Source organism: Crocodylus porosus, unplaced genomic scaffold, assembly GCF_001723895.1.
Source record: "Crocodylus porosus isolate Cpor-Errol unplaced genomic scaffold, CroPor_comp1, whole genome shotgun sequence".
Taxonomy (NCBI): domain Eukaryota; kingdom Metazoa; phylum Chordata; order Crocodylia; family Crocodylidae; genus Crocodylus; species Crocodylus porosus.
In genome coordinates this window covers 20117034-20132735 of record NW_017728949.1, presented here as the reverse complement: position 1 = coordinate 20132735, position 15702 = coordinate 20117034, and the positions used below count along the sequence as shown (strand labels likewise).

At 47.7% G+C, this 15702-nt stretch overlaps 1 protein-coding gene and 1 long non-coding RNA gene across 3 annotated transcripts in view; one reads left to right on the top strand and one right to left on the bottom strand.

Moving 5' to 3' along the window:
• Positions 1-4135, top strand: part of COL6A2 (collagen type VI alpha 2 chain) — a 43336-nt gene extending 39201 nt beyond the window's left edge. The window contains exon 28 of the mRNA XM_019553863.1: positions 2329-4135. Coding sequence (XP_019409408.1) covers positions 2329-2936 — 608 coding nt within the window. The 3' untranslated portion in view covers positions 2937-4135. The remainder of the gene's footprint in view (positions 1-2328) is intronic.
• Positions 4136-5462: 1327 nt separating this feature from the next.
• LOC109323196 lies at positions 5463-13130 on the bottom strand. Of its 2 annotated transcripts, none has more exons than XR_002104574.1 (4): positions 12823-13130; positions 8522-8561; positions 7452-7819; positions 5463-5841 (listed from the first exon to the last, which is right to left on the bottom strand). It is a non-coding gene; the product is annotated as an uncharacterized LOC109323196 (long non-coding RNA). The 2 variants fall into 2 exon arrangements; XR_002104575.1 differs by lacking the exon at positions 12823-13130 and adding an exon at positions 8677-8696.
• Positions 13131-15702: the final 2572 nt, after the last annotated feature.

Genomic DNA, 15702 nt, shown 5'->3' with positions numbered 1-15702 from the left:
CCCATACTCCCATTAAAGCATGATGTGAAGTGACTGGCTTGCCGGCTTTGTGGTGATGTTTTTCAGTCTTCCCATGCCCTTGATGAAACCTCATGCCCTCCCTGCCCCTGATCCCCTGTCCTTTTCCCTCTCTTGACATCAAGTACAGGTTAGCCACGATCCTGGGGGTACATATCTACATGAGTACTCATGCATAAGTAAGTCCTGTTGGGTTACAGGGCAGATGCATGTCTGACCCCAGGCAGGCATTGGCCTGGGAAGGGAGCCGTGTGCAGGGGGCACGTTGTGTGGTATGCCACATGGAAATGAAACCTGAGACTGCCCTCCAAATGAGAGATGGGCCAAATTTCAGTCTCCTTCAGGGCCTTCTTTCTAACATTGCACTTAGCTCCCTCCAGGGATGGAAGCTGTCATTGCCATACTCAGGTAGCCAGCTGAGAAGACAGGGGACCTTTCTCCAGCCCCATGAAAGAAGACATGTTTAGAGGACAGAGGTGTGAAGGAGCTAAACTGGCCTTTTGTTGTATGACTTCCACACGTGGCTGCTGAGCTCAGCCCCTACCTGTTCTATGAAGGCAAAGTCCTTTCTTCAGAATAGATTTGCCTGGAGCCAGTTTCAGTGAGAAGTTTAAAACTGACCCACCCTGACTCTCCCCAGGGGGAACGAGGTGCCCTTGCCCTACTCCATAGCTGTCATAGCCAGAAAATAACTTCCGCACTGAAGTAGCATCATGCCAAATCCATGAGGATGCAGGGATGCTGCCCCTTTGCATGGCTGGCCACGTGAAGGGAAGTACTGATCAGCTCCCTCTTTAATTGTTCTCCGAATAAGTGACACCGCCCATCGTACGGTGCTGCAGAAGGAAGAGGAGGAAGCTTGCTGGTGTACTCTGTATCTGTGGGGCCTATTCTCATCCCTTGTTGCCTCCTGTCTCCAGGCAGAGCTCCCCTGAGCAGCATCCACCAGCTCCTTGGCCGCCTTTGAGAAGCAGCACGCGTTTCCCAGTGTTCTCTGCTCAGCGTCTGTCCCTGAATCCCTTGCTGTGAGAGCCAGTGACTTCACAGCTATTTGCATGAATACCATGGCTCAGCCTTTGTTCTGTAGTGCTGGCCTCCTTGCTGTGAATGCCATTGCCCCTGCCCTTGTTCAGCTGCACAAAGCTGCTGACTCAGACTGGGACTCCAGCCTCAGGGGGTCAGCATGGACTGCACACTCCATCTTCCCCTCCTCAAGCAAATGTTGTGGAGGGGACAAATAATATGAGGGTCCCGAGCTTGGCCTACCTGCTCCACTAGCAGATCTGGCCAAGTGCAGAGGGGGAATGAGCTGCTTCCTGAGAATGGCTGCTGCTCTCCTCCCCATCCCCAGAAAAGAGGTGCTGCAGTGATTGTGCCTGCCTTCCCATGGTGCAGCTGCATTTTGTTTCCTGCAGGGCAAGCCAGGGCATTACAGCCTCAGCCAGTGGCAATAGGTATGTGCTCACCCCACTGGGTGAGTAAAGATGAAACTCCTAGAAGTGTTTTCCCCCCACCAGTGTCAAGCACAGATAGGCAGAAGTGGTGTTAGTACTCGTTTCCAACACTAGTGTTGCTGTTGGCTGTAGCATGGCTGGACAGGGTTATTCAACAACGAAATGGTGTAATGGCCTGATAGCTGCACCACTGCATGGGATTGGGGCACAATTCAGAAGCAGCACTGTGAACACATGCAGTAGTTGGCTGTACTAGCATTTGAAAATAGTTGTCCTCCCAACTAGAGGGTCCAGGGAACAAGCCAAGACCCTGGGACTTGTCAGTGTGCATTGCCTATGAACAGACTGCAATTCATGCAAGCTTGCTTGTTCTTTGCAGTCATTCAGAGACAAGTGTCTTTACTAAACAAGCATCATTGTCTGGGTGGCTTGAGAGCCACTCCCTGCTGCTTTTCTTTCAAGTTCTGAATAGTTACCTGTATGAGTGGTGTGATCTGTCAGCTAAGTCACATGGTGTGGTTCTGGTTTTCTAGCTAAATGATCTGTCTATTAGAAGCTCTTTCATCTTTGCTGAAGCAAATTATTGATTTGCAATTGAACAAACCCTGGCTGAGGCGCTGAAACTTTGCTTTCTGGAAACAATCAAATCGGCAACTCTTTGCTCTCACAGTTGCTATTACATATCATGTAAGTGCTATCACCTTGCTAGCTTCCAAGGAGTCATTCTTACTTAGGCTTAGTCCTTCAGTCCTTCGGGTAGACTTCTGTCCAAAGCAGCATAGGGAAAGCCTACCAGGCCCTCCTCTGCCTTCCTTTCCCTCAGGCTTGACTGTTGTTTTTTTCCTTTTCCCTGCAGAGCTGGCTGTGGCACAGTGCACACAACGCCCTGTTGATATTGTCTTCCTGCTGGACGGCTCTGAAAGAATTGGAGGAGCAAACTTCCAGAAGTCCCACATCTTTGTGGAGGATGTGGCCCGGCGCCTCACACTGGCCAGGAGTGACAATGACAATCTGAATGCACGGCTTGCCCTCCAGCAGTATGGCAGTGAGAACCAACAGCAAGTGATCTTCCCTTTAACATACAACCTGACAGACATCGCAGATGCTCTGGCTGGCATCAGGTACATGGATTCCTCTTCCAACATTGGGTCTGCCATCATCCATGCCATCAACAACATTGTCAACAACCCAGTGGACAGGCAGAGGGTCGCTCGGCGCAATGCTGAGCTCTCCTTTGTCTTCATTACCGACGGCATCACAGGGACCAAGAACCTTGAGGAGGCCATCGACTCCATGAAGAAGCATAATGTCATGCCCACGGTGGTGGCCGTCGGCAGTGATGTGGACATGGATGTCCTGCTCAAGATCGGCCTTGGGGATCGGGCAGCCATATTCCGGGAGAAGGACTATGCCAGCCTCTCCCAGCCCGGCTTCTTTGACAGGTTCATTAGGTGGATATGTTAGTTAAGGGGAAAACGTATGTTCTCCTCTCATCAATACACACCCCCAGATATTACTTGTTTTGTTTTGTTTCCTTACCTTTGTATGTCTGTTAGCAAAACTCCATGCAGGCCTAAAGCAGTTCATACAAAACTGCCCTCTGGATTGCCAGTGTTTTTTTTAGCTGCAAGTTGAAGCTGATGTTAATTGTCACGAGGAACAATGAGCTATCTCACATTTATGGTGCTAATTAAAACCAAGTTCAAAGGATACAGAGCCATACAATATAATTTGCAATGCCTTAAGCAAACTAAATAATGCCTTTGTGTATGTACTGTAATCCCATGGGTGCTAAACAGAGGAACAGCAAAGCTCCCAAATTCAGCCGGATGAGTGATAATTTCTAATGTCCAGGAATTTATCCAACCTCCCCACCTTGCCAAACATTTATTGGTGGAGCTTCATGCATCCACTTCCACATCAAGGTCATTGCATCCAAGCTCTTGCTGCATCCAAGCTCTTGGTGCAGATGACTCATAATTCCAGAAACCTAGCCCAAAGGCCTCTAAGTTGGTCTGTGCACTGAGCTTGGACCTCAGGTTTATTTACTGTTAACGGCAGCAAGAGAAAAATAATTCCCAAGGTTTTGTCAAGTTCCGTCGGGGAGTGCCCTCCCTTCTTTCTTCTCATCTCCATACTCCTGCCGTCCATAGAGGGATATCAGGGGTAGATTGTCTCTGACACACCATGCTGCATCCTGATGTGGCCCACAAAGTACACTTCCATTTACCTTGTCCTTGGCCTGCCTGTTTTTTTCCCCAACAGTGATGAGCTGGGCTAACCTAGCTTGGGGTTTTAACCATGTCTCATGCAGATGTTTCCAGATGCCCATTTGAAGGCTATATCTACTTTTAAGTTCATTGGCCTCCTTATGTATCCTTATGTTTCTATGGACTGGCCTTTCCTTGCCTCCTTCTGCTTCCATCACCCAGCCTCATAAGAACCTGTGTATTTAATCCTTGCTGTGAGGTCCAGCCTACATCCCAGCTTGAGGTATCAAGCCAGGTGACTCGATGCTGTCTGCACTAGATCACACTCGCAAGTGAAACAAGGAAATTGCACCTGAGTGCATTCTTGAAATTGGCATCTCCTGAGCAGCATCCTGATAAGAACCTCGGTTGTGTTCTTTAAGAAATAAATAAATAAACTCTTCTTTCTTCCTACCCTATAAACATATTGTCCATTATTTAAGGGGAAGGGGGACAGTGAATAGTGTGTTTTAAAATGAAGGCCAGATATCCCCAGCTAGTGTCACTAAGTGCATCTCCACGGTACTCAGTGGGTCAGACTCCAGCTGGTATTAACTAGATATCTCCACTGAAGAAAACAAACTGAAGTCCTCAGTTGGTGTGCGTGGGTAGATGTACCACCACAAAAGCCAGTGGCCCACACCCACCAGAAATGAAAGTCATCTGTACTTCCCTGATGTCCTAGGCTCCTTTAACACCTGACTCTGGCTCTGAGTGACCCAATGGCAATGGGAACCTGAGGCTATTTTGAAGCCTTAGTTCCATATGAAAATCACTACTGGGAATGAAAAGTTTTTTCCTGATATTTCCTGCCAACTGCAGAACATTATTTTTGATTGAACACAAAGAAGGAAGGCAAAGGCTGCATCTCAACACTGCGTTAAGCTACCTACAGGACACTACAGATATAAGTAAGGGGAGAGAACCAGAAAGGCCAGCTGGGCCATTCCAGACCATGCCCTGCACTCCCCCACCCAACATACAAAACCCCATAATTTCCAGAGAACTCACATTTACCCATTGGAGTTCACTAACCATGTGCTCTGCTCTGTCGCTGCAACACTCTCACAGGTTGCCACCTTTACAGAATCGTAGCAAGAGAACAGAAGGGTCTTGTTCTCTTGCAAGCCAGTAGCTGAAACTTTACAGATTTACCAGGAACCCCTGGCAAGAGAGCAACGAGGTCTCACCAGCAAAGTGGCCTGACATGAAATTTTAGGCAGGCAAGGGGATTGCTCCAGTGACTAAGACTCAAGTTTTCCAGGACTGGCTTGTAGGTACATTTGGGGATTCCTACAAACAGAACAGGGTGCCAGTATTTGTTACTGCTAGATACAGTACTGTATTATATGTGCTAACATAGGGCTGGGCCGAACGAGCAAGGAGGACCTCATGAGAGGCTGAGGAAAGATCCCACACTTCTCATATTGTAACCATGATGGTAAAGACTACAGCTGCCTTAGAAGGATGAAAATTAGGCCTTGCACCCCTAATAATTACATACCATGGTCTGGTCATACACCATGGGAGGACATATGATAGAGAAATGACTCTGTTCTGTTCCAAACAGCCAACCTCCTGTACTGGAGCTGAAGGATCACATTGTTCACAGCCTGCCAGCAGGGTCAGTAATTCTCATCAGCCATGACCACAGGAGTTCATGTTTCCATGTAAGCTGCCCAGTCGCACAGTCCAGCAGAGGGCATTGTTGTACAAGATTCACGCACAAGACAGTAAATCACCATCCATTCACAACCAGAACTTTTAATCATTACATTGTTATATGTGGTCCCTCTGCATCTCAGCAGGGATTAGAGAATGAAACCCTCTAAGACAGAATTTTCTGTAAAGACATGGTTGAAAACTTCAGTTCAGGATCCTAAAATGTGTCCAGCCGGAAATGTCAGAGGCCAGAAACAGGAAATCGCTACGCACCAGGTTACACAAAATTCATTCTGAAGAGGGTGGAAAGGGGAATAGAAGAATGACTTGGTAGAATAACAGCGCATTCCTAAATTAGATTCTACTTCTGTTGCATCACCCATCTCAATCCAGGCTGGGAGGAGAGGTCTTCTTTAATCAGAATCAGAACTGCTGCTGCTGCTTGAGCCACTGCTTTTCTGTAGGAAACATGGATTGAAGCCTATTAGGATATCAGCAAAACACCCCTAGCCCACGTATACAGGGATGTCGGTTGTAGCCGTATTGGTCTAAAGACATAGGCTAACAAGTTTCTTTGACCAACTTTAAACTTAGTTGGTCTAATAAAAGATATCACATTTACCCAAAGAACCTTGTCTGCCTTTCCCACACATATTCATTCATGGGCATAAATGATCCCACAGCTCACTGCAGAAGGAGATGGGGATTAGCTCTGTAGCTTGGTTAATTATATCTAGCTACAGAAAACTCCTTTTCTAGGGTCCATCATGCATGCCATCCTACACTGCCTGTCCTAAGCAGCAGAATTGTGTTATGATTCCTGAGAGGGACACTTAGGTCAAGGTGTGATAACTGCAAATTGCAGTCCCCTTGGAGTGGGGTATGAACTCATGACTTTGAAGCTACAGCAAGACACCTTCATTGCTCTGCCACAACCCTCCTAGATACAAAGTAGCATGTCTCACTGCACTCTAACATGGCTCTAATTCACTTGTGTATAACCGCTTCAGAAGATGGACTCTAAAGCCACATCTACACAGCATCGAATAGTTCTGGGGAGCACTGCCGTGGAGACCTGTCCCACCTAGTGGCTCGCACTCTGTGAACATCCCATTCCAAAACCTCATCACGCCTGAGTTTTCCTGAGACAGAGAAACTGAGAAGTGCTGCTGGGCACATGCCAGAAAGTAGCTACATGGCATTTTTCTGGCATGTAGCCAGCACGGAGCAGGAGTCAGCAGGAAGCTGTGTTTGATAAAAGTGCTCCCAAACACTGTCTGGTTAAGGTGTAAGATATAACGTCCCAGCCTGGCAAAAATTTGCAAACCTGTTTAAATATATGCATATAATTAGCAACAGTGATGGCTACTGGATTGCTTCGTTGCTTAAGGCTAAGCATGTTCTGTGCAGAATTAAGGCCTAAAGCAGAGAAATAATCTGATTACTGTTCTGTAAGAAAGGAAACCATAAGATTGGTGTAAAAGGACTAATAGAACTAAAAGAATTTATTTATATAATGCTAGGTTGACCCATTACAAACATGCCTGCCTCTTGACTGAATTTTTTTAGATCATTGATACAATAATTGGGAAAATGAATAAGCATATTTTAGTTGCTTGGTTTATTAAGATGTTTGAGCTAAATAAAGACTGCGAGGGAGGTTTCTGCTATAATATATATGTGGGAATATTTGATAGGGGCTGTTATTTGCTTGTTGCAAATGTATAACAAATTAAATTGCAAAGTGAGAACCCATTTGGTCAACAGTCAACCACCTAATTAGAGTGTCTCCTTAAAGAATGAGACAGTACAAGATACTGGTTGGGTTTGGAAGTGCTCTTTGTCTTGAGAAAAATGTTTGTACTTGTGTTTTTGCAAGTCCTGACCTTGGAGCTCATATCCCAGCAACTGAAGGTATGAGCTAGAAATGGAACATTTCCTAGCCAAAAGGTTTTGGCATCTGTGGACTTGTGGGTCTTGCACTGCCTTCCAACTCAGAGTTCAGGCCCTTAAGCACATTGCCTTCTGCAGCCTCCCTCCCCAGGCCCCAGGATCGCTGGCTCCTTACCTTGCCTCCGTGTCCATGGGAATGCTTCTTTTGCTTTTTCTTATGCTTTTTATGATGTCCATGATGACCACCCGAGGGATAATAACCAGGAGAAATGGGCTGACATCCTGGTCCCCCAGGCATCATGCCTTGGGGTCCATGAGGGTGGGGTCCATGTGGGTGGGGTCCATGAGGATGCGGGTGGGGGTGGGGTCCACCAGGCCCAGGATACATGCCTGGGGGTCCACAAGGTGGAGGAGGGTGGCCAGAACCAGGATAACCTGGGACTGGGCATGCTGGCATGCCAGGCCCTGGATAAGGGCCAGGGTATGATCCAGGAGGAGGGGGATAAGGCTGCATGTTGGGTGGTGGCACCCCACCAGGGGTTCCTGCCAGAAAAACGGGGAAAAAAGATGAAGAACACGAGAGAGCCAGACACCTTCACCCCTTTCCTCTGGCAGCATCTCCACAATGCAATGAGAACTCCATACAGCATTTCCCCAGCATTGGACAGCAGGGTCCTCTAGCACAGACCAGCTCTTCCCAGTGCACTGTTCCCCTTAGAAACAACCTAAGGGGAGCTGGTCCCTCCTGTGCTCCACAGCCCATACAGAAGTCTCTGCACTGTTGGAAATAAAAGCACTATGTGCTTCTCAGGAACATCAGGGAACTGTGACCCTGGGCTTTCTAATGAACCTGCCTAAAGAACAGCAAGGAACGATAATGCAGTTAATGCTGCAAGCACTTAGGGCCAAACTGTGCCATACCACCTCCTATTAATTGGTGCACTGTTCCCAGTCTCAGAAGGCCTGCCTGTCCCTTACAAGTTGAGCCCAGAAGCAGATTGGAGCCCTCATCCTTGACTATTAAACCTTGAAGATTACAAACACTTTCACTTAATCATGAAATAGCCTGATGCTGCAGTCCTTACCCAGGCATGTCTCCCACTGATAGCCATGATTTCTGGCCCAGAGGTCAACGTTTACTTTGCCCCCCACACACACTTTAAACCAAACCTAGAGCAAGAGAGAACTTGGCTTGCAGTGCAGACCTTCCCAGGTACCATGTTGCCAGCTGAGACAGGGCCTCACCTGCATTAGGATTCCACATTCCAGATGTGTCCAGCACCACCTGTGAATGAAAGATACACAGGGTTAGAAGTTTTCTCTTCTCAGCTCTCTGCAGGTCCCCATTTATCCACCGCAAGCACTTGGAGAAGATCTCTGCCCCAGCAAAGAAAACCCACTGGAGATCTCTGTCATCCAGGAGGCAGACGCAGCATTGCCCGTCATACAATCTGCTTCTCCATGGACTAATGTATTGCAGGGGACAGGGCTAAGATCCCATTTCCTCCCTGAGAGGCAGCACCTCTCAGTTTCTCTGTCTCAGGAAAACTCAGGCTGTGATGTGGTTTTGGAATGGGACATTCACAGAGTGCGAGCAACTAGGTGGGACAGGTCTCCACAGCAGTGCTCCCCAGAACTGTTTGATGCCATGTAGATGTGGTTTTAGAGTCCATCTTCTGAAGCAGTTTTGCACAAGTGAATTAGAGCCATGTTAGAGTGCAGCCAGACATGCTGCTTTGTACCTAGAAGAGTTGCACCAGAGCAATGAAGATGCTTGCCCATTCCTTTCCAGGTGGGAGGGGAGCTGTCTCTGCATCCCTGCAGGCAGGCACTGTGCTTCCACCTGGCTTTTCCACACTTGTGTCTCATGCTAGTGGATGACACAGGCACCAGACCCATGCAATGAGGAGGACAGCTGTGCGCTGGTACATACTGTGTCATGAGTGCCTGTTCAGCACAAATTCGCTTTCAGGATGTTTTTCTAGATTCATTCACACATGGGAAGGCATTAGCATGACCAACCACTGTCACCTGCTGCTCACACGACAGCCCCTGTGGCCCATGCTGCTCGTATCACAAACTGTTCTCCCCTTTGTACCCCACAATGGGACCTCCTTATAGAACAGGAAAGAGCAGCCATGGAGGCTTCTCCCATGCTCCCCCCACCCCTGGCCCCAATTTATCCCCCCTGTTTCCTCCTCCTCTTGGACAACTCAGGAGGGCGAGAGCTCTCCCTTGGAACCAGCTCCAGCACGTCCTCCAGGCAAGCAGGAGATGGCAGCTCACACCAGCTTCTCCCAGGTGCACAAATGTGGGGGTTGCCGCTTGTGTGGCTTTGCATGCATACACATAAATGCCCACACACACCCACACACAAGGGCCCTTTTCCTCCACTTCCCCCTCCTAGATTCAAGTCCCTACTCTGCCAGGGGCCAGCTGTGCGCCCCAAAACACTTCTCTGCCACATCGTTTCTAACATTGTCATTATCATCACTACTGGAGGGCCCTGATTGCAGTTGGCATCTCTAGGCAGTGGAATAACCAGGGTGGGGTGACCAGGGCAGATGCCTGGGCACTGATTTGCAGTAAGCATGTGGAAAAATAATAGCTGCCACCACAGCTGGACAATCACAATCGCAGCAGCAGTGGCAACTGGAGGGTGTGTGGCTGATGCCCCCAGGGCCCTGCCATGGCATGCCTCTGTCTCATGGGCCTCCTTTGTTACATGTCCCAGTAAACATAACTACCCAACGCTGGCTGGGAAGGTCTTGCCCATGGCCTCAGTGTGAAACCAGGTCAGGGGTTTCAGGTCAGGAAAGAATTTTTCCCCCAGGTCAGACTGGCAAGAACTACAGGGGTTTTAGTCTTCCTCTGTAGCAGGGCCTGGACTTCTTCCTGATTCCCTGGGCATAAGATTCCCTGCTCTTACAATGGCTGTGCCCTTTCCCTTGTTCTTCACCTACAACAGGTGGGGGGTGAGGGGGTTATGTCTCTTTTTTTAGCTCACAGTACCTTTGTGGCTGAAAGGAGCCCTGAGTGAAGAGCACGTGGGCCTATTCAGACAAACGATTGCCTGCAAATGTTGAGAATGGACTTTGACGGCCCAGGACCACAATAGAGACCAACCTGCTGCTATTGGCCTCAAAGGACAAGCTTTCTGTAACTTCCAGCAAGGCAGAACTAGGTCAGTCCAAAGTCACCGGCAAAGCCAGGGAGTGTTGTGTTACCACCCATTCAGCACCACGTTCACTGCAGGCAGCCTGTTTGTTTTCCTTATCTACCTGCTTGAATCATCAATTGCCCTCTGACTACTGGGCACCAGTACCAGCCGTGGCATGGGCACTGCACAACTTTATCTCATGCAGGTAGTGCACAGCTGCAAACGGCCCATGGGCCGGCACAGAGAAAAAAGCAACGCCTTGCTCCCAGTACTGCTCTCCAGCACACTGCGTAGCACGTCCTCCTCTCCACTCCCCATTGCCAGACAATCACCTTCCTTTCCACCGCTATTCATTCAGGCCTAGAGTGGGGTCTCAGGCACCGTATGGAGCGAGTACTGCCCCACCTAGAAGCAGCCCCAGGAGGTGTTGTTGCCTAGCTAATCAGCCATCACAGCCCAGTCCTGCTTCCTCCTTGCTCCTGGAGTTATTTACTCTGACACTGGCCAACAGCTAACTCTCCCTCACCCCCACGCTGGCTCAGCTCCTTACAAAAGAAGGACAATGCCTGAAGGCAAGTTGGCTGGGATGAAAGGCAACTAGCTATTCTACTAACAAAGCAGGTTTTAACAAAACAATTAAATCCTAATTAAAAATAGGTTTCCCTCAGGGATTATTGCTGCTCTGCTCTGTGTAAGAGTGGCACGATGGACATGTTTAGAGAACAAGGCCCTTCTCTTTCCCTGTAAACCCAGCTGGGCTGAAGCCATTCTTGATGCCATTGCACTAATTCCTTTTGGCCTGATGTGTTTGGGATCAGCAGCATTCTGTGTATTGGGTCATAAACAGGCATCACATCATTTAATCCCTTCCATAAGATGATCAAGTTCCATCTTGAAAGCAGTCAGCATTTTGCCTTCCCTACTCTGTTGGGAGGCTGCCCCGGCACCTCACCACTCTGATGGCTAGCACCTTCTGATGTCCAGCTAAGCCACGGCCAATCTAGACTCATTTAGTCTCCAGAAACCATTCACCTTTTACTCAAACAGCTGTTTCTCCTTCCCTTCTTTGCACCTGCCCAAGCTCAAGGTCATCATTCGTAAATAGTGCACTGCCCACAACTGTATCCTGTATTTCAAATCAGGTTAACTCTCTATGGGAAGTACCTTACCTAATACATCAATGGATTAATAACTTTTAGTATTTGGCAAAGTCCATTAACACACTCCTATTTTCTGTGTCAAGGTCATCACTAAAGCATATTGAATAAGATCAGGCCCAACTCAGTCTTTAAACAAACTGTAAAATTGTTGTAAAGTGACACAAATCAGGAGATATTCCAGTGCATTTAGCTCCTGCATCACATAAACAACTCAGATACAGCCTGAGGAAGGGCACTGGAAGCTTGAAAGCTCGGCCAACAGCTCTCCCAACTATATAACTAATCCAGCAAAAGATATCATACAAAATCCTCGCCCTTCATACATATTTTTACAGTGAGCCACTTCACTAGGCATAAGTGCATTACAGAACAGAGCAGCCTTTCTGCAAAAGCCTTTCTGAAGTCCAAAGCACCAGCATCACTCTCAGCAATCTAACCACATAGCCACCTGAGGTTGAAATCACAATGTTTATCCTGACAGGAAAGCAGCAGAGCTGGTGTTTCATGTGGTATTCTTGGCTTGCCTAGTGATCAGCCAAAAACAGCACTTTGTTGGGCAAGAGTGCACCCTGCAAATGCAGATTCCTGCCCTCAAGAGCTTATCATCTTAATAGACAAGAAAGGGGTTAAGTAGGAAAGCCCTTTGGTGGGAACATCTATGCAAAACGAAGCTGGTGATGGTACCAGTTCCACCATTTCACTTTGCTCTTAAGAGTCAAAAGAAGAATGAAGCTCTTTTTTACTTCAAAACCAAAGGCACCTCTCAGGATGCCGTTTAGCTCCCATATTCCCAAGTCAAACTATAGACAAAATTTGCCCTTTATTAATCTTATTTGTCTGAATATAAATACAAATAAGATTACAAAAGCCAAATTTTGCCTATAGTAAAGAGAACATTTTGTCTATATGTTTGTACTTATTAAATTCATATATGTAATTATATATTCAAATTAATATTATATATTATATATTCAAATTAACATATATAGAGAGATGCATCTCTCTCTGTCTCTCTCTCTGTCTCGCTCTCTCTCTGTATATATATATAAAATATGAATTTGACAAATACAGACATCTATATCCCCCTCCCCCCCAGACACCCACAAATATATATTCTCATTGTTATGAAGGAAAGGTGGGTGAGAAGCAAAATTAATTAAAAGCTTGGAAACATATGCTAGGTAATAGGAAACCATCTACAACACCGGCACTTGGAGCTTACATACCTGAAGGTCCCTGTAGCTGTTCGTCCAAAATAAGCTAAAATCTCACCACTGAATAAACTGCAGGTCTTTTAAACACAACACCTGCCCCAGTCGTGCTTTGGTAGCCAATCAGGTAGTAGAAAGTGCTGTGACCAAGAGAAGCTGTGGGCAGGGTTATTCAATAAAGCTGTGTAACTGGCTTTTCACCTCTTTCCTTGCTTGTTGTCAGGTACTGTAACCATGAGAGTGTATGATATTGTCAATACTCCCCACCCATGTGAAGTCCAAAGGTCATTTTTAACTGATTACAGCTTGACCAGAGGCTGGATGTAGGGTGTTGCTTGCATTTATGCTCCAAAGTCAACAGCGATTAAATGATCAGCTGGTTGGAATGTGTCAGGCAGCATCTACACAGACTTTGTCATGGCTGGATTCTGCTCCCCCGCTAGTATCAGAGCAAACTCTTGAGGCCTCCTCTGGGAGTTGGATCGTTGGGGGGGGTTAAGTGTGTACCACACCTCTGTGGTAGGATAAAGTGACATCCCCAGGAGTCTGAAAGGAAGAAAACTGGCTTCAAAGTAAACTTTTGTGAGAACTCTGTAGGGGATGCGATGGGTATGACTAGGAAATACCATACAGCTTCTATTCTTTGCTTCTGCAATGGCCCCAAGAGGCCAGGCCAAGAGCAGCAGCACAAAAATGGGATAGCGCCCACATTCGCCCCTCATTCCTAGCCTCAACTCAGCTTTGGCAGAACAAAGCCCTGACCCCCACGTCCTTCAGGCCAGGTCCTGTTTTGTGTAGACATGTCCTTTGTATCAAAGCACCAACTCTGGCCTGGAGAAGGAGGGTCTAGAGCACCAAGTGCCCAGAACAGGGCACTTGGTGCCTCCCCTCCTCCTACCTGTGCCTCCCTCCTACATGGTGGAGTAGTTGGGTTTAGCAAGAAAGAGGGCACCCACTGTCCTCTCCTTGCCAGGACCCTCTCCTTCCCTGCAGACTAGGACTAGCAGTAGCTGGGAGCTGAAACAGGAAAGCACAGGGGGGCTTTGGGACTAGAGTTAATTAGGGAGAAGGTTGTTTGGGGAGCTAGCTGCTCCACGCACCCGACAGCTGCAAGAACCCCTGTCACAGGGCCAGAGTCACCACACTGCTAGAGCCCCAGCACGTTGGTAACACCTGGGGACGGACCCACACGCTGGGGTTGGAAGAGACAGGAGAAGGGAAGTGTAGGAAGAGTCGGGATGCTTGGACAGGGGTGTGTAGTGTTGCCAATTGTAGATTGTGCTATTCTAGAAGGAAATGTGTAGCTTTAGTGGGGAAAGCATATAGTTTCTTTACACATTTGAGAGAGGCAGAGGGGATTACAGCTACTCAGGGGTTTGGAATACAACTACTGCCCTGGGAGAACGGGCTCCATGGCAGAGCACAGGCAGAGAGTCAGTGATGGTAGATCAATCCCATGTGTGTTGCATGGGAAAAACAATGCTTTAAGAGCATTTCAGCTAAATGCATCTCCTGGAATGAATGCAAGGTAATCCAACTGAGCCGTGAAGCCAACCAGAGATGTTTCTTGTGTCACCACAGCTATTATAAAACTCACTTGAACTTGTGCTGGACATAGGGTAATATACTGTCCCTCTGCTATTCAGTCTGGGAGAGGCACCACTGGAAATGCGCTGGTAGCTCATACAGGAGCTGATGTGCTCTGTCCTACCCATCTGTCCAGCTTCTAACCAAATAACAGGTGGGTAATACATGCTAAGGGCCTTGTTACACAGTAATTTTAGGTGGCTTCTGGAGCTCTGAACTCCTGGACTGGCTGCACATTAACACCTTTTAAGTAGCTTAAAGTACTCACTGTTGGTTTAACATTATGCTGCTCCAAGGCAGGATTAGCTCTAATTCATCTAATTTTGCTCCTATTCCATTAATTTGTGGCCACTCTCCACAGCTTTTCCACCCAAGTTGAAGCCCTCCAGCATCCAGGAGGCAGTGGGTGAGGAGGAACACTGGGGCAGAGGGGCTGGACACAGTATCTCATCTCCTGGGGACATCTGGCAGAGCACACACCACGGTCACTGCAGCGCCTGGTGGCCATGGTGCCAGCCACACCAGTTCTGCCACCCTTAGGAGCAGAGTGAACCAGTCTGAGCCAGGGGTGTGGTGGGGGAACTGGATGGTGCACTGCACCTGGTCCTGACCCTAGCTCCCACTCCTGCCCCTGCTCACCAAGCCTTTAGCTGCAAGTCATATCTGGGCAAGTGAGGGTCAGTCAGATCAGGTTTTTCACTTTACCGTGTGACTGCTCCACTAAGCCAAATGGCACTAAGCTGGTTAACATTTGTTCAACTTAGAGCATAAGGTCTGACAAGACCCTTAGGTTTATTACTTGCTAACATCCTGACACCTAATGTCCCTACAGCAGAACCCCTCCCCCCTTTTGTTCCCAAGGGTGAATTATTATGCTAACCCATATCATAATCCATTATCTGATTGTGGGGGGAGGAGGTGGTGATTTAAACTGATTTGCCTTTCACATGCAGGACTTTCAAACACCCTATTGGTTGGACAATGGCTCAGCGTTGGATCCAAGACCATCCCGAGACACTGATGTGCAAAATCACTCCTGCCTGACCTGCAGGAGTTCACAGGGGCCAGCTGGGTAGGACAACCTTCCATAAAACTGTGTGCGTCTTCAGAAGGTTACTGTCACTATTGTCATCCTCCTACTGCTTATAAAGCCCATGAATCATAATAGCTAAGGCAATGAACATACAGCCGGATCATCCTCCCCATCTGTTCCTTCTTCAAAAAAATCCCTTTTTGGCTGAAATTTTATCAGAGGAAACATTCAGAGGAAGATGCCTGATATTTGATAGGACAGCTTTGGAAGAGGAA